Here is a 20,831-nt window from a genome sequence, read left to right on the forward strand (position 1 = left end):
ACGACAAACGAAAAACGGTGGTTTTCTCCTTATTTTGTTTTGTGGTTCAAACGAAAAACAAACGATCAAAACGTACACGGACCCAAGTCGTTCGTTGTAGCAATTAGCAATAATTTACCGACTCTCAAGTTGTTGTCCTGACCTGACCAGTTTGATTCACGTGGATTTCCCCAGTAAGGGACTCTTTCCGACACCACTGACTGCAGCACAACTTCAGTTATTAAGTTTTTGTTTTCTTATCTGCATAAAGTTAGCTAGCTAGGTAACTAGCTAAACCACAGACCGGTATCTAAGCTAGTTCAGTCATCAACCACCTGGTTATCAGCTAATTGAGATTTACAAATATCTTAACGTTACAGTTAAATAACTGTGCAGGGAATACCTTAAAGTTAGTCCCATCAGTTCTGGATGCTTTAAATTAAAGCATCCAGAACTGATTAAAGTTTAATGCTCTGGCAAAACGTAACGCTAGGGGATAGCCGCTAGCAAGCCTAGCGGTACGAGGGAAGCATTGACGTCAGCCTAGTAACGTTAGCTTCTATTTCGTATAGGCTTCGCCCTCTAAGGGCTACGCTATTGGCTTTCATCCCGCTTCGCGCATGCGCAGTGGCGTGAAGATTTTCTTTCCGCTAGGTCCACTCGGTCCTCAACTACGTCCGCATTTACTGCATATATACAGAGGCGACCCGTGTTCGACTCCCACTTTTTCTTCAACTTCGCAGTATGAAGTCAAGCTCAGACCTTCCGCGGTGCCCGTGTTGCCCCTCCTGCCGGACCGGCTACACCTTCGCCGGACCTCCACCCCCGTTGCGAGGCCTGCCTGGGTGCCTTCACGCCGGCCAGGCTCTCACCCGCCACGCCTCCTGCCAGTTTTGCGCCCGCTGTCGTCTAAAGAGCTAACTCGACGCGGCGGAAGCTTTTCGGTTTGCCAGGCTGGCGGGGACGGAGACGGCGGCTGGGCAGACAGACAGGAATCGGCGGCACCTTGGAGCCGCTGGCGGACGGCGTTTTCGACGAGCACTAGTCCGCTGACTCCGCTCTCTCTGACAGCGCCTCCATCACGGTTTCCCCTCCTCCCCCTCTGGGAGGGTCCCCTCCTCCCTTTGGGGGGATTGGGCTCGAGAGCGCGCGATGAGTTTCCCGCTGGAGCTCTCTCCGTCTCCCGAACGGCCTGGGGCACCGCCCGAGCGGCTTTCCCCTTTGCCCCCCACCGGCTCCAGACCTCCACGCCTAAGGCTCTCTTCGCCGACCTGCGAGATCATAAGGAGCGGCGGCGGAGCTTAGAGGCATAGCGCCTCCGCGGAGCGCCAGCCCCCGCTCGCGGCCTTTTGACGGTGATGTTATGCCCAGGAGCCCGCCCTCTTCACGGGCCCCACTCTGGCGCGCTTCGCGGAGCTCGGCCATTTGTGGAGGAGAGTTTCTCCCAGCCGCGGGAAACTGAAGGCTCCCGTCTCTCGCTATGCCCGTTTACTCGGGTTCAGGGCGATACGGACGCAGGTTTTTCCTTCAGTCCCTCCCTGGAGGGGAGCCTGGCGCATTTTGCTTCCGAAGCTACTATTCTTCGCCACCGGAAGCACGCCTCCCTCTCCCAGGATCAAGTGTGCGCTCAAGTCACTGACCGGGCCCACCAATGTGCGCCCAGGGCTGGCGCGCACAAAACAACATCGCCTTACGGCCTCCGCCGCCTCTCCGCGATGGCCACACTCCCGGCGCCCTCCCCTCGGAGCTTGCCACGGAGATTGGTAAGGCTATGACCGCCATCCTTCCCTGACCACGGCGTCCACGGTGGCGCTGTCCAGGGTGATGGCTTGGCAGACTGTGGCCCAGCGAAACATCTGGCTCCACATGCTCAGCTGCCAGCGGACATTAGACGCGAGCTTCTGTACGGTCCCATAGCCCCCGATGGACTATTTGGCCGCGCCTACAGACTGCCACGTCTCATCTCCATCAAGCGGCGGAGGACGCGAGCGGCTTCGGAGGCCTGGCGTGGAAGGCTCCTCCTCAACAGCACCACGTCGCCATGACAACCGTCACAAGCGGAAGCGCCCCGCAGCATCGCTGCGGCTGCGTCTTCCCAAGCTTCGGCGTCGGGGCCCCCAGTCCCGGTCCCCTCGCAGCGCACAGACGATGCCACACGGCCGTCAACCTGCACGCGACCGAACAGTCCCTGTTTGCTCTAAACAGGCATGTTATGACAGTTGTTCCCCACACAAGCACACACCAGGCCGTCCGCCGCAGCGGGGCGCCACTGCGTCCCCGCTGCGCAGCAGCGGAAATGAGCGTCCTCCACGGGGGACGACGACGCTTGTCCACCCACCTCCCCACGGCGATGCGCGCGGGCGGGGGTCGGGTAACCCAGTGACTGCTCCCGCCCCAACGGCGGCGACCGGCCACTGCCCTTTCGAAAAGCCTACCATGGGTTGCCATGTCGGTGAACAACACTCAGACATGTGCTCGCCCACTGTCAGAGTGCAGGCGGCATGGATTGGCTTGACACACATGGACTCGTGGATGTCAAAGCTGATAACACGGGGTTACACATCCCAGTTCGCTCCCCCCGCCCCCTTTCGCGGGGTGTGTTGGAGACGACGGTTTCATCCCCGGCAGAGTCAGACGCAATGACGTCAGAGTTAGAAGGGTTGCTGGCGAGCGGAGCTATTTCCCGCGTCCCTCCAGGGGAGGAAAACGAGGTTTTTACTCTCGCTATTTTTTCACCCAGAAGAAGTCAGGAGGACTGCGTCCCATCCTCGACCTGTCGAAATTAAACGGTATGTCATGGAGCGCCCCTTCCACATGCTCACCATCAGGCACGTGTTAGAATGTGTGCGCCCCAACGAATGGTTTACATCCGTGGATCTGAAAGACGCTTACTTTCACATCCAATCATTCCCAGGCACAGGAAATTCCTGCGCTTCTCCTTCCAAGGGGCCCGTTTCCAGTTCAAACGGCTGGTCGCGATACTCCACTAGCCCCCCGCACCTTTCCAAGTGCATGGAAACGGCGCTCCAGCCTCTACGGGAGAGGGGCATCGAGTCCTCTTTTACTGGACGATCTGCTCATTCTAGCCCCCTCCTCGGGAGCGGGCGGCGCTGCACACTATGGAGGTTCGCAGCACCTACAAACGCTGGGTTTTGCCATAAATTGGAAGAAGAGCGCCCTCGTCCCCGCACAATCGATAGTTTATCTGGGCGTAGACATGAGCTCGATCAGCATGGAGCCAGGCTGTCAGCACGCAGGCAGGAAGCCCTGACTTCTCTGTTGTCCCGCTTAGGCCGCGCGCGACAGTGCCAGCGCGTGTCAGTTATGGGCTCTTGGGCATGATGTCCGCGGCACACACGGTGGTCCCCCTGGGTCTCCTCCACATGAGGAAAGTCCAGAGGTGGTTTCACCGCCAGCGGCTCGATCCCATTCGCCACAAATGGCGAATGCTGTCCATCCCTATTCCTCAATCAGACTGGCATACTGGGGGAGTCCCCAAACCCTGTCTTCCGGGGTTCCCTGGGCAGAGTGACGTCATATGTGACGGTGTACACAGACGCGCTCCTCACTGGTGGGGGGGAATGTGCGAGTCACAGGTGGTGGGAGGGGCCTGGCCTCCTCCCCTCTCCCTCACATAAACTGCCTGGAGCTGTCCACGGTGTGAAGGTGTTGAAACACTTTACACCAGTGGTGACGGGGAGGCAGTTGTTAGTACGGACGGACAACATCACGGCGGCGGCATTCATAAACCGCCAGGGCGGCATACGCTCAGCCCGGCTGTTTAGAAATAGCCAGACGCCTCTGCTGTGGGCGCACAGCCACCTGCTGCTCTCAAAGCAGTATATATCCCCGGGATTTTGAACGGGCAGCCGACCGATTGATGTCGGGGGGGGCCCTCCACAACGGTGGAGATTGAATCCCACTATCGTTCAAACGTTATGGAGCAGGTTCGGGGAAGCGGAGGTGGATCTGTTCGCTTCACGAGAGAACACACAGTGCACACTGTGGTTCTCCTTGACCGCGCGGGACAACCCTCCCCTCGGCGTAGACGCCTTCTCCCACAAACCCTGGCCCAAAACCCTCCTATATGCTTTTCCCCCGGTCCCCCTGATCCCTCGCCTCCTGGAGCGCGTCCAGGAGGAGGATCTGTTAATTGTTCTGGTGGCACCGGAGCGCACGAGCGCGTCCTGGTTCCCAACCCTCGTTCAGCTGCTGGTGGCTCCCCCCTGGCAGATTCCGTGGCGGAGAGACGCACTATCGCAGCTGAACGGTGCGATCTGTATCCCAGTGATAAATCAGAGACTGTGGGCTGGTTGTGAGCGGGAGGCGCTTACAGAGTATGGCTTGCCCCCCGCCGTGGTAGCACTATCCAGGGCTCCAGAGCCCCTCTACCATAGCAGGCTACGCAGGGCGCTGGTCTGCCTTCCAGCGCTGGTGCACAGAGAGGGACGCAGACCCACATCGTGTCCCCTACCTCTCGTGCTGACGTACCTACAAACTGGTGGATAATGATTTGGCTCCATCTACAGTCAAAGCATAAGCAGCAGCCATTATCCTGTCACGAAGGTTTCGGTGAGAGGACAGTTTTTGCGCATCCCCTGGTTGAAACGTTTCCTGAAGGGGGTTAGGCGTCAAAAACCGGCTGTTCGCCCGCCCCCAATGGGACTAGCTGGTGCTGGGGCTCTGGGGAAGCCCCCCTTGAGCCCTTGACACAGGCTTCGCTCAGAATGCTGTCGCTTAAGACAGCACTCCTTGCCCTAACGTCGGCCAAAAGAGTGAGTGATTATGTGCACTGTCAGTTTCTCCGTCCTGCCTCTCCATTAGAGGGGACGGGAGCGCAGCCACTTACAGCCAAATCCCTCCTTCACACCGAAGACTTTAACTATTCTTTTCGGTCAAGGGTGTTTTCCCTCGAGGGTTTTTCCCCCACCTCACGCTAACGGTGCGGAGGAGGCTTCCCACCGGTTGTGTCCGGTGCGCGCTCTGTACAATACATTTTACGCACGGCAAATATAGGAAAACTCAGCAGCTGTTTGTGCATTATAGAGAACACTCCCAAGGATCAGCCCTCTCAAAACAGCGTCTGTCCCACTGGCTGTGCGAGGCTATTACCCAGGCTTATAGTCGGAAGGGGAAAGAGCCCCCCCAAGACATTCGGGTCACTCTAGAGGGCTCTGTCGGCGTCTGCGGCTCTATTTAAAGGCATGGCAGTAGCCGACATTTGCGCGGCAGCCTCTGGGCTTCCCGTGCCCTTCATCATCCGCTTTTATCGCGAGATATGTCTGAATCTTCCATGTCTCATGCGGTTTTTTGCCACAGTCAGTGCGCGTAATGCCGCGCTGAATGTGCAACAACAAAAAAAAAAAAAAAAAAAAAAAAAAAAAAAAAAAAAAAAAAAGGGATGCCTTGATTGTTGCCAATCTCTTCACACCTAGTGCTGAATGAACTGCCAATGCTGTCTCACCCCTCCTGTACCTGGGGTATTTTTGTGAGCACAGTTTATTATACAATTGTATAATCATGTTGCACGCACGGAGGTAATCATGTCTCTCCGTTGCATGCGCGACAGGATCAATCACGCTTAACCCCATAATCATTGTACTACTGCATCAATTGCGGGCCTCATGAACCTTTCCGGCCACGCCATTGGAGGCAGGCTTTGTCAGAAGAATGACTCTGACTAGCTCTGTACATTGTTGCTGGGGCAATGTGGTGTATGTTCGGCTTGTGGACCTTGTGCGCCGGTGGCATTGACTACATCAGCTTCGCCTAACCCATAGCGTAGCCCTTAGAGGCGCGAGCCTATACGAAATAGACGTTAGTTACTTGGTAACTCCAGATTCTATTAGTATAGGCGTAGCCTCTAAGGTCCGGGCCACCTGCTCCTAGAACATTGTTGAAGAAAAAGCTGATGTTTTGGGAGTCGAACAAAGGGTCGCTCTGTATATAGCAGTAAATGCGGACGTAGTTGAGGCCGAGCTGGACGCTAGGGCGGGAAGAAAATCTTCACGACTGCGCATGCGCGAAGGGATAAACCCAATAGCGTAGCCCTTAGAGGGCTACGCCTATACTAATAGAATCTGGAGTTACCAAAGTAACTAACGTAGCTACGTTTGACAACATTGTCAGTCCTAATCAATGAAGTATTTTTGAAGACAATTTTTTCTCCTCTCCTCCGAATGTGTTCTTTAGTGCTGCTAGTAACGTTAATGTTAGCAGGCCGGCACTGCTTAACTCTGTTGTTTTTTTTATCCACCCTTAGTGAAAGAGGCTCTGGGATAATTCATAATTCAAGTTAACACTGTCAGTTGTATAAATTAATAGGTAGCCTATTAAATTTTTTGTACATACCGTATTTCATATCTCTATTTTTACACATTTTGATGCTATAAATCTTAGTACAACGTGCATACATGTATATTCTGTTTGTTTTCCTAACCTACTTCTTATACTGTTAACATATTTCTATTTCATTTCTATTTGTTCTGATAATTTCTCTACAGTATAGTCCTACATTTGAATGGAGCAAATGTAATGAATAAAATTTCCCAGCAATCAAAGTATTATTGATTGATTGATTGATTGATTGATTGATTGATTGATTGATTGATTGTTTTGATACTTTCATGGTACCTGTCCAATGGTCGAACAGGTTTCCCTTAACAAAAAACGTAACCAACTGACATTTTGTTGTCGCAATCTTTTGTAACCTATGCTAATGTTCCATGACACAGTATGAATGTAATATTCTTATGTTTTTACACAGTGGGAAGACACAGGAACCTTGAACTTCAACTTAGACGGGCATATTTAATAATATATTTTTTAACAGTACTAGTGTGTGCCCACATTTGTAGTGTACCTTCAGTATATTATTGTCACCGTATACTGTATTTTGTCCACACTACAGCCTACTGTCTGCATGTATGCATATCTATACTGTGTATTTTGTGCTTCACTCACTATGTAAATCCTGCTCTGTTTATTTGTATTTTTGTTTGTTTTTATCCAATTTACTAGAAACATTTCCTCACCCTGCCCATTGTACTTATTTATGTATTTTTATTTTTTTCTACATATAGACATTGTTTCTACCATATCATGGTGTTACATGGTTTATGGTGCCATGTGAGTTGTTATGACAACAGCACATTAATATCGTGTTCATCACAACACTAACTTTGTGTCGACCATTAGTTAGGTTTTGCAGAACATCATTGGCAATCCTCTCAAAACAATAGCAGCATATGAAGCTTTATTATATCTTACTAAGATAAATATGTTATGGAAAGTTTAATTAGACAACTTGAGTGTGCCACTTGTTTTGCCTCTACTTGGACAAAGTTGTATCTACACTTTGTGCCCGTCACAAAATATTTATAAAACTGAGCGGGTGCTCCTTCAGTCCCACTGTCAAGACTGTCCAGGGAGGTAAGCACTGACATGCATCTCAACCACTACTCAGTTTATAACACACATCAATCACAACCACTCTCAATCGTGTGCTGTACTCTACCAGTTGTATTATCTAGCTAATAACTCTCACATAATGCCAGTATGTTTCAGGTGGATGAGAACTACATGCGTGTGTCAGAGTTTGTTATTGTGGGCTTCCCAAGTCTCCAACCGGAGTATTTTGACCTAGTGGCGTGGTTCTTCTTCCTTTATGTGACCACAGTGGTGGGAAACCTTCTGCTGGTGGTGTTGTTTTCTTTGGAGCACAGTCTCCAGAAACCCATGTACATCATCATGGTCAGCCTGGCCCTCAGTATGGGATCGTTTATGTGGCCAGTCATTTGCCAGTGGCTAGTGTATTTGCTACTGCTGTCCTAAAAAGAATTAATCCTAAGGCTGATGGGTACACATTATTGTTGTTGACATTGAGTATAGTAGAGACAATAAGTAAAATGAGAAAAATTAAAATATCAATAGTTGAAGTGCAGTCAAAGTTTCTGAGGTCAGAATGAACCAAATATTGGTGTAAAAATAAACGTCCTAATTTTGTTTCCAGTAACTAGTGTATGGGATTCCATACAGTGGAGTGTATACTCAAAAGTATATATGTCTGCCGTTTTATTTTAAATTAATACATTAAGCGTGACATGACATCATAGATTTGAAATGAATGTGACACTGAAATTGCATGTAGTCTTCTACATTAAATAGTTATTCATATAGAACAGCAGCTCTCATGACCTGTTTTGTCTTGTTTTTTTGTCTTTTTCCTACAGACTTTACCACAGTGGCTTTACCCAAACTAATCGCTCGCTACTGGTGGAATGATGGGAGTCTTGGCTTTCATACATGCCTCTTCCAAAAGCACATGATCCACTATTTTGGCTCCTTGAACTCACTTATTTTACTGATGATGGCCCTGGACCGATATCTGGCCATCTGTTTTCCCTTTAGGTGAAAAACAAGCAATTGAATTCATTTCCCCTCTAAGCTTTGGAATAAGACTAAAAACAAATGATTCTCTTTTTTTCTTTCCTCCTCTTTCTACATCTCTGTCCCCTCAGGTACCAGATGTGGATGACAAACCAAACCATGACAGGCCTCACGCTCTTCTGCTGGGCGGTGGCACACATCTTTATTGTCATCAGCACCATCAACTTTACCATGATGCCGTTTTGCGGGCCCAACCAAATCATACAGGCCTTCTGCGACACATTGTCTCTTACAGCTCTAGTTTGTGGGGACCCCAGCCAACAATTCAGCGCTGCCTATGCTTCAGCAATGTTTATTCTTTATGTTCCTTTAGCTTTCATCATCTTTTCCTACATTTGCATCATCATCTCAGTATTGCACATGGCTAGTGGACAGGTGTGGTTCATCTCTTTTTATCCTAAAGTAACGGTGTATTTTTGGATACTTTCATACGTTCATTTTAAATTTGATACATTTCTGTATTTTTATCTAACCTCATCTGCTGTTCTTCTCAGGGCAGAATGAAGACATTCTTTACCTGTGCCACCCTGGGCTGTATCATTTCTATCTAGTACCTACCACGTTTCTTTGATACTCTACACCTTTCTTTCCTAACCTCAAGATGACACCTGACAAGCGTATAGTGACCATCCTCTTCTACAGTCTTTTCCCTCCACTGATCAAGCCTTTCATCTACTGTCTGAGAACGAAGGAGATCAAGCGACTATTAACAGACGGAAGATGGAAGAGCATTATGCCTTCAAAGCATGGCCAAATTGCAGCAATTCACACTGACAAGTGATCTGTGATTTTGTTGTTTATAAACTGTATTATTATAATTTTATACTTTATAAGTCCATATGATAATATGCTTGAAAATAGGTTAAGTAGACTGGAAAAACCAAAGGCATACATTTATGTACCTTTGTTCTGTCCTGCTTTTACTCACCTAATCTGTATGTGTAGTGCATTAATTCCAAAATAGAAAGTAATTCTGCATTTTGTCAAGTTCTTATGTTAAAAATGTGAACATATGCCACAACAATAACAACGTGATCATCTATAAGTCCTATTATTGCAAACTGAACTGTTAAGATGTGACGAGGGTGAAAGTTTGGGCATTTTTGGACAAATAGTCTCAGATGACATTTACATAGTTGGAAGCACCACATTTCCTGAGTCATAATTTTGTAGCTTTGCACTGCTGAAAGATGATTGACTTTGATTTAAGAAATTACGATTAATATCATGATGGCAGAACCTCAGGGAAGCTGTGTTTATGGAAGCACTTAAAGAGTTTCAGTCATCCCAAACTTAAAACAGCTATATCATTGCAGTATATACATTCTCACTATTCTTATTCAGTTCCTCCAAATATCATTTTCAACAGAAATATGTGGAATTTGATTGAGAAACATCTCAATATAGCCCATATTTGATATTCTATAAATATGAAATTGATTTCTTGGCAGGGTTATTTCAAGGTTCCTGAGTATTTCTAAAGGAAATAAATGAAATACAAACATATTTGATGTGTAAAAGTGTAAGTTGTGAAGATGGAGATAATATAAAAGGACCACCCTAATTTCATGAGAAATTGAGTAATCTTCAGTTTTAATTGGGGCAAATATAAAATACTTTAAATATTAAGCAAAATCTTAAAAAATCCTTTAGCTATTACACAGAGGGATTTAAAAATAAACCACAGATTTCCTATAAAGCTATAATAAAGGCAATGAACTGTGCAAACAAGAATGATAATCAATGTGCTTGTGGAAGAATGTATTGTAAATGTATTAATATATATATATATATAGATAATACAGGGTTTACTTTCTCCTCAACAGAAAATAAGTACTTTGCCAGAATCATCCAGCTAAAATAACATACACCACTTGGTGGACGATTTCATCCAAAGGTGGTTTCACATGTTCCTATACAGATACTTTGCCAGAAGATGGCAACATCCTCAAACCTTACAGCGGCCGGTCAGGGGTTACACACTGAACCGAGAAAAGTCTTGCCTCTGGGCTGTTCGGCTTATGTTTGGTGGATGTTACCCCATGATTATTTTTGTGCCTATATAATCCATCCAAAGATGAATAATGAATGTGTAAGTATAGCTCTATGAAAGGGGTTCCCCATATATGGCCACCCTGCCCGTCCTATTCTTTTACAGCCAGTTGTTGTAGTCAGACGCATGAAACAGTATGGGCTTTGTAAAGAGGTTTTGTAAACTGTTGTAAATGCCACATCTATTTAAATGCTACTACAAACATATTTGTTCATGCAGACTGTCACACTACCTTTGAAACAATAATCCGTCTGTATATAGAGACTGGAGTATTGTTCAAAGGCCAGCCAGCAGCGCACATGTGTTTGTGTGTGTGTGTGTGTGTGTGTGTGTGTGTGTGTGTAGCAGAAGAATAGTTGTATTCATGTCAATGTGTGGACACAGCATGACTACAAGGAGGGGGGGGTGGCTATAAACAGGGAGGAACGGGGAGGAGAGGAAAAAACTACACAGACAACAGAAGTCCAGTCATCATCATTTAATAAAATAAAAATAAATAATTACTAAAATCATAATTCCCCTTATTTGATGCTACCGTGTCATAAACTTAAACATTTCATTTCTTTAATCTGAAACGGTCCTTACAGTAATGTTACATCTTTAGTTTGTTCAGGGAAAGTGTGTGAGACATCTGAAAAAGTGCTGCAGTAATGTTCCACTCTGTTCTTCCTGCTGCACTTTGGCCTACTGACTGTTGAGCACACTTGACAAGGGACTTAACAGCATCACATGGTTGTCACAGAACAATGATGCAATTTTATTTTATTCTTTTTTGCATTAAGACTTTACCAGAATTTCATCCTTACTGAATGTTGGGTGAGCAGAAAGTAAGCAGTGTGTTCCTCCTTAGACAAGCATTGGTAATTCTAACAGCCCACCGCTGATTCGTTCCTGTAAATTGACTGTCAAAGTCTTAACTGACAATTTCAACTTTGTTAAAGGATCCTTTCAAGTAAAAATACTAAAACAACAACTTAAAAACACAATTAAAAATCCACTTCTACCCAAGTAAAAAAGTCCAGAAGTATTATTAGTAAAATGTACAGTAACGGCATCAAAAGTAAAAGTGCTCTTTCTGGAGAGAAATGACCCCATATTAGTGTTATTTTATCATTACTTAATTACATTTTTAATATTAATACATTAAGGCATAATCATAATGTTCCTGAGCTTGTTTTAACTACTTTAACTAGATAAAGATTATAAATTTGTTCCCTAATAGGAGTAAATCTGGGGGTTGTGAGATGATTATTTGGGCAAGAAAGAAAAAAAAAAAAACTTTCTGCTAAACAGGTTTTTATAGATTTTTTGGGACTTTTCTAAAATTCTTTTAGTGGAATATATTGGATATTTGAACCTTATTGGACTTTGATCAGCTACTTAAATGAAGCTACCCGTAGAGCTTGAAGGGAAATGTGTCTTTGCTGGAACAGCTAATAAGAACATGACAACCAGTCACGGCTTTTTAATAACGGATCACATCCAAAAAGGTTGTGAGTCACCAATCTTCGACAGTACATTACATTGCATAAGATCACGCAATGCACAGTACAGTATAAAGTAACATAAAATGGAAACAAACAAAAACTCTAAAATATTCCTCTAACAATGTATACAAGTACAGTAATTGAGTATGTATGTATGAGTATAATTTGTTTCATTTTTATCACTAATCTTATAAAATATGGTGCATTGTTATAGCTACTCAGCAGCTAGCAGTTCCCTTGTGTCTGTGGATGTAAAAGAAGAACCAAAATTACTAAACACTCTGAGTCACCCATATTCAGTGGTCTACAGGTAGCACACCAAACAGTACAAAATACAAGCCCCACCACAGGGACATTAGAATGATACATGTTAGTGCAAGAATAATAAAATAAATATGATTTACCACTCTAAAACGGGTATTTTTGCATAGTTAGTACTTTACTTTTGATTTGAGTTTTAATACGGTTTCCTGACCATAGTACTTTCACTTGTGATTGAGTATTTATATCCAAGTACTTTATAACTTCAACAAAGTATTGTTCATCAAATGATTTCAAATGCATCACTGGTCAATAAATCTGTACTGTAACTGCAAAGGGTTTCACGTGTGTATAAAATCAAACACAGGAATAATTCTAACTTCAAATAGCTTCTTTTCTGACCTCATCGGCTGACAGTGTCGCAGAACAATATCATGAATTATTCCAGCAGGAATACTATGCGTCTTTACTGTCAGCTTGTAAAATATAAGCCTGGTCTGTCCCTCAATGACATCATGTACTCCCCCATCCCACCTCCATTCAACATACATTCTCGTTTGTGGCTTCCTCTTTATGCAAATGATTATTTGGCTTAACACAGAGAGTTGCAAACAAGCCTGCTACTTCCTCTGGGTATGTGTGAGAGATTGCACACACATGCACACATACAAATTTGCATTGCCGTCACTGTATATTTTGAGGTTCTTTGTGGGGGCTTTTATGAAATATTCTGGCAAATGAGCAAGACCAATGGAACTGTTAACTGTTAATACAGTTGTGGTCAAAAGTGTACATACACTTGTAGAAAATCACAATGTTATGGCTGTCTTGAGTCTTCAATAAGTTCTACAACTCTTATTTTTCTGTGATAGAGTGATCGGAACACATACATGTTTGTCACAAAAAACAGTCATAAAGTTTGGTTCTTTCATAAATTTATTATGGGTCTGCTGAAAATGTCACCAAATCTGCTGGGTCAAAAATATACATACAGCAACAAAATATGTCAATTTTGGTGATGTAGCGAGTTGTGTCAATCAAATTAGCTTCATGTCATGGCCTCTTCACTTCTTCTAAGTGATTCTGATTGACTACAGCTGTTGACTTCTCATGAGCCCATTTAAATAGGGCTCATTTGACCCAGTGATTAGACTCAGCTACAAAAGCTACAATGGGAAAGTCAAAGGAACTCAGTGTGGATCTGAAAAAGCGAATTATTGACTTGAACAAGTCAGGGAAGTCACTTGGAGCCATTTCAAAGCAGCTACAGGTCCCAAGAGCAACTGTGCAGACACTTATACGCAAGTATAAAGTGCATGGAACAGTTGTGTCACTGCCACGATCAGGAAGAAAAACGCAAGCTATACATGCTGCCGAGAGGAGATGGTCAGGATGGTCAAGAGTCACAACAAGATCACAGAAGCAGGTCTGCAAGGATTTGGAAGCTGATGGAACACAGGTGTCAGTCTCCACAGTCAAGCGTGTTTTACATCGCCAGGACTGAGAGGCTGCCGTGCAAGAAAGAAGCCCTTGCCCAGAAAAGGCACCTTAAGACTCGGCTGAAGTTTGCTGCGATCACATGGACAAAGATTAAACCTTTGGAGGAAAGTCTCTGGTCAGACGAAACAAAAATTGAGCTGTTTGGCCACAGCACCCAGCAATATGTTTGGAGGAGAAAAGGTGAGGCCTTTAATCCCAGGAACACCATGCTACAGTCAAGCATGGTGGTGGTAGTATTATGCTCTGGGGATGTTTTGCTGCCAGTGGAACTGGTTCTTTGCAGAAAGTAATGGGATAATGAAGAAGGAGGGATTACCTCCAAATTCTGCAGGAAAACTTAAAACCATCAGCCCGAAGGTTGGGTCTTGGCGCAGTTGGGTGTTCCAACAAGACAATGACCCAAAACCACATCAAAAGTGGTAAAGGAATGGCTAAACCAGGCTAGAATTAAGGTTTTAGAATGGCCTTCCCAAAGTCCTGACTTAAACCCCATTGAGAACATTTGGACAGTGCTAAAGAAACAGGTTCATGCAAGAAAACCATCATTTAGCTGAACTGCACCAATTCTGTCAAGAAGAGTGGTCAAACATTCGACCTGAAGCTTGCCAGGACCTTGGGATGGCTACCAAAGGCCTAGTTGCCGTGTGAAAATGGCCAAGGGACATGTAACCAAATACTAATGTTGCTGTATGTATATTTTGACCAGCAGATTTGGTGACATTTTCAGCGACCCCATATAATTATGAAAGAACCAAACTTATGACTGTTTTTTGTGACAAACATGTATGTGTTCCGATCACTCTATCACAGAAAAATAAGAGTGTAGAACTTATTGAAGACTCAAGACAGCCATAACATTGTGATTTTCTACAAGTGTATGTACACTTTTGACCACAACTGTAAGTTATAATATGATAGGCCTATTTCACAGCACACATGCTGATGTACTTGTTCAATGGCATCGGATTTAGCTGTCTGCTAAAAATCTTCTCAAAATCAGGTGATGCTCAAGAGTTTTTCAATTTAAGTCATGACAAAAAGGCAGTGCACTTCAATAACCTTTATTTAGTTTACAGATGTATTCCATTTTGAAGTTTGAAGGGGGGAGAGGGAGCATTAGTGCTATTTACAATTGGTTTGAAAATGTTTATCTCTGTACAGATTTGAACCCTGATCAATATAAACAATATATTTTTTAAGACCTAGTGCTGTTACAAAGCAATTCTTTAAAGCAAAGGGAGAAAAAAGGATTACAAGAAATTATAAACAAATTAAAAAATAATTAAAAAAAAGCACAAAAGAATAAAAATAAAAATAGTCTGTCAATGATGAGGGAGGTTTGGCTGCTGTTAAGCACAAGACATTGTCAGCGAGTGACTGTGAACTGGCTAGAAGCTAACCGTACACACAATCATAGACTAAACACCAATATACTGTATATCAACAGGATCTAGAGTCATCATGGTCTACATAAGATTCATATTAAATATATTCTACATGTTACCGTACTTTGGAGCATTACTTCCATTGGAAAAATATAAAATAAAACAATAAAACATTTTATACATTTTTTTTTTATCTGATAAGGGACCACATGCTTCAGTTGTGCAAAATGGACTTATTAATGCAGAGAGAGAGAGAATTAAGGAGAGAGTAGGAAGCGAATTAAGACAAATAGTTCATTTCCTTGCTTGGACAGCAATCAGTCTGAGAGATCCTGCACAACACTGTTAAAAAAAAAAGAAAGGAGCACAATGAGCATATCCTCGGAGAGAGAGGGATGGTGCACCAGGGAGGGAAGAAACTGACATGACGTTTTATTCATCACAACACTGGTCGATCAGTAATATGCGTGGACTGTCAAAACACAGTCACAAATGTCATGGACAAACAAATAACCAAAACAAAACCACCAACACTGGTTGTTTGTCTATTTGTTTGTTTGTTAGGCTTTGTTTGGCTAAGAATGTGTCGACTGAAAGAGTAGGACGTCTGGCAGCCCTCTGCAGACATAAAATAATAATTTCTCTATTGTGACCCCCAAGGGCACATACAGAGGAGGGCAGTAAAAAGGACACATGTGCGTATATACGTGTATATATATTTGTGTGTGTGTTTGTTTGTTTTTTTTGTCCTGCTTTCAGTTCTCTGATCAGGCACGTCTAAGCTTTGTCTACTGCACCGAGGGAGATCCCACAAGCACATATGGTTGGATGTGTGGACAAGATGTCAGAGTGTGCGTGTGTGTGTGTGTGTAGGTGAGGTGTTAGTGGTTAAAATGATCAGCGGTCTGTATTAAAAAACAAGGCCACACACACAAACTTGGGCACTGCAATAATAGGACAATTAGCTAGAATTGAGAGGCAGTTAGAAATGGACTTTTAACAGACAGGCTGAGGATGGCTAGATAAGGTGTGTGTCTATTGTGTGTGTGTGTGTGTGTGTGTGTGTGTGTGTGTGTGTGTGTGTGTGTGTGTGTGTGTGTGTGTGTGTGTGTGTGTGGTGTGTGTCAGAAGGCTTAAAAGGTATGCATTAAGGAAAAATACCCAAAGCATTCCAGTTCTTCCACTAATTTTCAGTTATGACAAACAAATCAAGTACACAAAGGAATCAACTCTATCATTAATCAAATTCTGCTCCAACTCTGTGCTGAATCAAGCTGAGCCTTCTGTTCTTTGTGTGAGAGAGGGGGAAAAAAAGATAAAGCGAGAGTATGTGTTTGCCATATGCATATCGCATGTGGACAGGCTCCAGGACAGGGGACAAGATCACTCGGTCCAGGATGTTGAGGGTGAGAATGGAGAGAAGGATGGGGGCAGGTGGCGGTGGTGTGTATTTACAGAATGACACAGCAGTTACTCTCCCCAGTCTTCTCTCTATTCCTCTGACCTGAAAACACACACACACACACACACACACACACACACACACACACACACACACACACACACACACACACACACACACACACACACACACACACACACACACACACACACACACACACACACACACACACACACACACACACACACACACACACACACACACACACACACACACACACACACACAACACACACACACACCACACACACACACACACACACACACACACACACACACACACACACACACACACATCAAAAACTGAGTCTACACAGTCAGACAAGGTCATCATCCAACAACTGGCAATATTGACCAATCAAATTCAAGTAGACAGTCCTGGTAGATTACTTTGTAACGTTAATGCTTTATTTCTACTGTTTAGCTTGCGACTGAAAGACAAAATAGTTCTCAGAGTATCATAAACCATCCATGGTGCAGCATTTTGGTGTGTGATACGCCTTGAAACTGGACTTCCTGGATTGTATTTCATCGCTCTCCGATACCTGAAGCAACACGCCAACTTAGTTTGCTGTTAGACTCGTCTAACACGGTTTCTTAAATACAAAGATAACAAAAACCAAACAGCCAGGTAATCTCAGAATTTAGAGACTACTTTGTCACTTCTTTGCTACTAAAAGACGGAAAACATGGCTGTATTTTTGGCGTGCTTGCAATGTTGATTGTCTTGGGTTTTTCTAGAATACAGTAACCATTTTAAAAAAAACATATTCTTTTCTGATTTTTTCTTACTTATAACTAAACTTTGCCTTGTAATTGTTCTTCCACAATGCCCAGGTTTTCTTCTGAAGTAAACTAAGGTAATTGTTTATTTTACCTTTTTTGTCTTTTTGATGTTTATTTATCAGGAACACTGCATCTAACATTTTTACAACCAGATGTGGAAGATGGTGTTTAGGACGTCTAGCCTCTACTAATTTGCAGTCCTTGTCCCTGGTCAGGCTATTACAAAAACAACAACAACAACAACACAAACAGTCGGACCGTTTCCTTGGGCTTATTTTACCCAGAATGCATAGCAAATTGAGCAGAGTCAATAGCTACAGTTGAGTTTGTGCGACCTTAGATGTTCATCTGAACTCTGACTGTTTGGTTGAAATCAGCCCCTGTCTCTATATACATTCTGTACATGCATAAATACAGTATGTATTCCACATATACATACATAAATAAATACAGTACATATATACATACATAAATAAATACAGTAGATATATACATACATAAATAAATACAGTACATATATACATACATAAATAAATACAGTAGATATATACATACATAAATAAATACAGTACATACATACATACCTGCCACTACACAGTCACAAAATTGAGACTTGTCGCCTAATATGATTTATATCAGCTGTTTATTCTACACAATGTACTGTACCTTGGGGATACACTTAAGAGAGCCAATTATTTGCACCAGTGGCTGTTCCTAAAACAGAAGCCATGTGTAGAGATAAATAATGGCTGGGAGCAGAACGTTTGGAGTTGTTCAGTGTGTGAAAAGGCCTATTGAAAGGAAAGAAGGGGTTGGTTACCTTGGGAATTTGGCTCAGGCAAAGTCTCTCTGGCAACTAAATGCATCACTGTGGTCTTCCCCAAGGGCAGTTTGAGAGCTAGCGGGGAGAAGTGAGAAAGAGAGAGAATAACAGAGTTAGAGATGGTGCAAAGGTAATCCAGTGAGCTACAACATACCCAACTTTACAAAGTCATTCATCATACCATCTTTAACAGCTTTTTAAACTTGTAGAGTACAAATCATGCTACACTGGAAATAGTTAAGCTTGAAAAGAGAGAAAAGCTAAAATGTTTACGTTTTCCCTCGGAGTAGCTGATTTGTCACTTGTTCACTAATAAAATCACTCTTGAGAGAGAAGAAAAGTTTCAAATGCATTTACTTTCAACAGGACTGGGAGCAAAATAACATGTACACAATATGTGATCATATATTATTTTTGTTGTCCAATGTCCCAATCAATAGTTATCAGAATCAGGTAATGACAGTTTAATTTCACATACAGGAAGAGTTAGATCTCACATAATGACTACAACTGGAACACAGCTATTGCTTTGATCATTTGTGATTTTTTCTGCATTTGCCGTATAGTGATATGCAGAATATCAGAAAATATCCTATTTCATGTCCTACTATAAACTCTGTCACAATGCAAAAAAAAACTGAACTTAATCTTCACTATGAAGGACTACCTACCTATTTGAAGCTGTTTCTAGCAGTTCATTCATATACCAAAATTAATGAAAATCAATGGCTGCCAGGAAAATAGGTAAAATGCATTATTTTTTATATTTTTTGGGCATTTTCAGCATTTATTTTTTTACTGGACAGCTTAAGATATGAAAGGGGAGAGAGGGGGGGAATGACATGCAGCAAAGGGTCGCAGGTCGGAGTCAAACCTGGGCCCACTGCATCGAGGAGTAAACCATAACATATGGGCGCTCGCTCTACCAACTGAGCTATTCGGCCGCCCTGAAAAAAAGCATTCTAACCATATATTATATGCTTTGTAATATAACAAGTAACACTAATCCTACTGTGATATTTGATCTAGAATTACAGCCTCACGGCTGTATGCCTCAGCCCGCCAGTTGAGTTGCAGTTTACATCCATGTCTGTCCAGACTCATAATATATGTAGTGAAGACTTTGAAGGAATGTAAGATTTACATGTATGATTCCAGCGAATAATTTCCAGTGAGAAAAATGCTGTCTTCACTTAGAGACAATTTTTTACGGAGGAATACAGAGAACTGATAGAGAGCTTTGTTTTACGGTGCAACGGCAATGACCTAAAGCTCAATATCAACAAAACCAATGAACTTCTGTTGGACTACCAGAGGAACAGGAGATCCCCTTTCCTGGTTGACATTTAGGGAGAGAAAGTGAAGAGGATGGACTCATAATAACAATAGGTACCTTGGGGTCCAAATCAATGAAAACAAAGTCAAATTCCTTGTATCTGTTCACATGCTGGGCCACTAAAGACTTTTCTGATAAAACAAAAAGTGTAGCCATGACAGTAGACACTGCTTCAAATATGGATGTTGCTTCAAAAAGAAGCTACAAATTCTAATATGTGGATGCTGCAGCACAGAAGATCTATACAATCACCAAAGTGTCAAGGTGGGCACCGAAGATTACTGTCTCCTATTCAGTATGCCACCAAATGAGTAATATGGTCACAATCTCCCCTTCTGTTCCTGAAGTTGAATAATGGCCAGAATAATATGATGTCATAGTGAAGTTTACCGTTGCCTTATAAAATGTCATCAACTGTCACATGTGTGTGGTGTCAATGTTTGCCTTTAAAAACCACTGTGAGTTTTGGCTCGACTTGTAGAGGATTCTGTGTCGGCTTGCAAATGCGTTTAACCATTGATAAGGGAATTATCTGATATGTGGCAATAATTTGATGAGTAAAAGGGTTAGGGACAGAATTACCCTATTAGTCACACCAAACATCAGTCCGATCAAATTGGGTTAAGTACACTAAAAAGCCTGAAAGGCAGGGAGAAGTGAAGTGGGCTGCCATCCTCTTTCTCTCTTCACTTTTCATTTTCACGCCCCCCTCCCTTCCTGTCTCGTCTTTGTGCCGCTTAAGGTCTACTCTAATGCCAGTCTTGCCCCTTTCCTGACCAGTCTCTTTCTGTATTTCCTCTCTCCTCCCTCTCTCCATCAAAGCAGGCTTGTCCGGAGCACTGAGGTACCTCTGTTCTGTGGCTCAGGAAAAAGATGAGAACAGCAAAGAACTTTCCAGCAACACACTGCTGGGATTTCGTATGCGTGTCTATGAGCATGCAATACTTTTTTGGGAGGTGTGCTTTCGGTGTTTTCTCACCTCCTAGTGTTACGTTGCCATGTAGAAACCGGCCCTGGTAGATCAGCCTCAGGATGTTAGGACTGCTGACCTGCTCTTCCTCCCAGTCTGACAGGAAAAAGGTGCAGAGGCAGATGGAAAGAGAGTTAAAGAGAGAATTTAAGAAAAACAGAGGACAAGCTTCATATATTTCCCTGTTCCTTCTTATCACTTCTTTGTTTTCGTCTTCATTGTCATTGAAAGTTTGTAATTTGTTGCCACATTATTTTATCTCTTTCCCATAAAACATCATCATTGCATAATATATAATCTGAGAACAAACAGGTTTAATAACAACATTTCACAACCTTTTTT

The 20,831-nt window shown here is 43.4% G+C and overlaps 2 protein-coding genes and 1 long non-coding RNA gene across 3 annotated transcripts in view; 2 read left to right on the forward strand and 1 right to left on the reverse strand.

Moving 5' to 3' along the window:
- The first annotated feature begins 5,287 nt into the window (after window positions 1–5,287).
- On the forward strand, window positions 5,288–17,000 carry LOC116700313 (uncharacterized). Its single transcript, XR_004334622.1, has 3 exons — window positions 5,288–5,297; window positions 10,775–10,781; window positions 16,951–17,000. It is a non-coding gene; the product is annotated as an uncharacterized LOC116700313 (long non-coding RNA).
- LOC116700312 (olfactory receptor 2A12-like) lies at window positions 7,546–9,295 on the forward strand. Its single transcript, XM_032533398.1, is given in 5 exon segments — window positions 7,546–7,747; window positions 8,211–8,388; window positions 8,499–8,802; window positions 8,922–8,994; window positions 8,997–9,295. Coding segments are annotated over 5 exon segments (954 nt in total). The 5' UTR covers window positions 7,546–7,560; the 3' UTR covers window positions 9,209–9,295.
- ubl3a (ubiquitin-like 3a) overlaps window positions 16,218–20,831 on the reverse strand; it is a 34,666-nt gene continuing 30,052 nt past the window's right edge. Inside the window, exons 3-5 of the mRNA XM_032533397.1 lie at window positions 20,499–20,585; window positions 18,181–18,258; window positions 16,218–16,617 (exon numbers count right to left, since the gene is read on the reverse strand). Of these exons, the coding sequence (XP_032389288.1) occupies window positions 16,565–16,617; window positions 18,181–18,258; window positions 20,499–20,585 (218 nt within the window). The 3' untranslated portion in view covers window positions 16,218–16,564. The remainder of the gene's footprint in view (window positions 16,618–18,180; window positions 18,259–20,498; window positions 20,586–20,831) is intronic.

The sequence above is a fragment of the Etheostoma spectabile genome, chromosome 13 (genome assembly GCF_008692095.1).
Source record: "Etheostoma spectabile isolate EspeVRDwgs_2016 chromosome 13, UIUC_Espe_1.0, whole genome shotgun sequence".
Classification (NCBI taxonomy): Eukaryota; Metazoa; Chordata; class Actinopteri; order Perciformes; family Percidae; genus Etheostoma; species Etheostoma spectabile.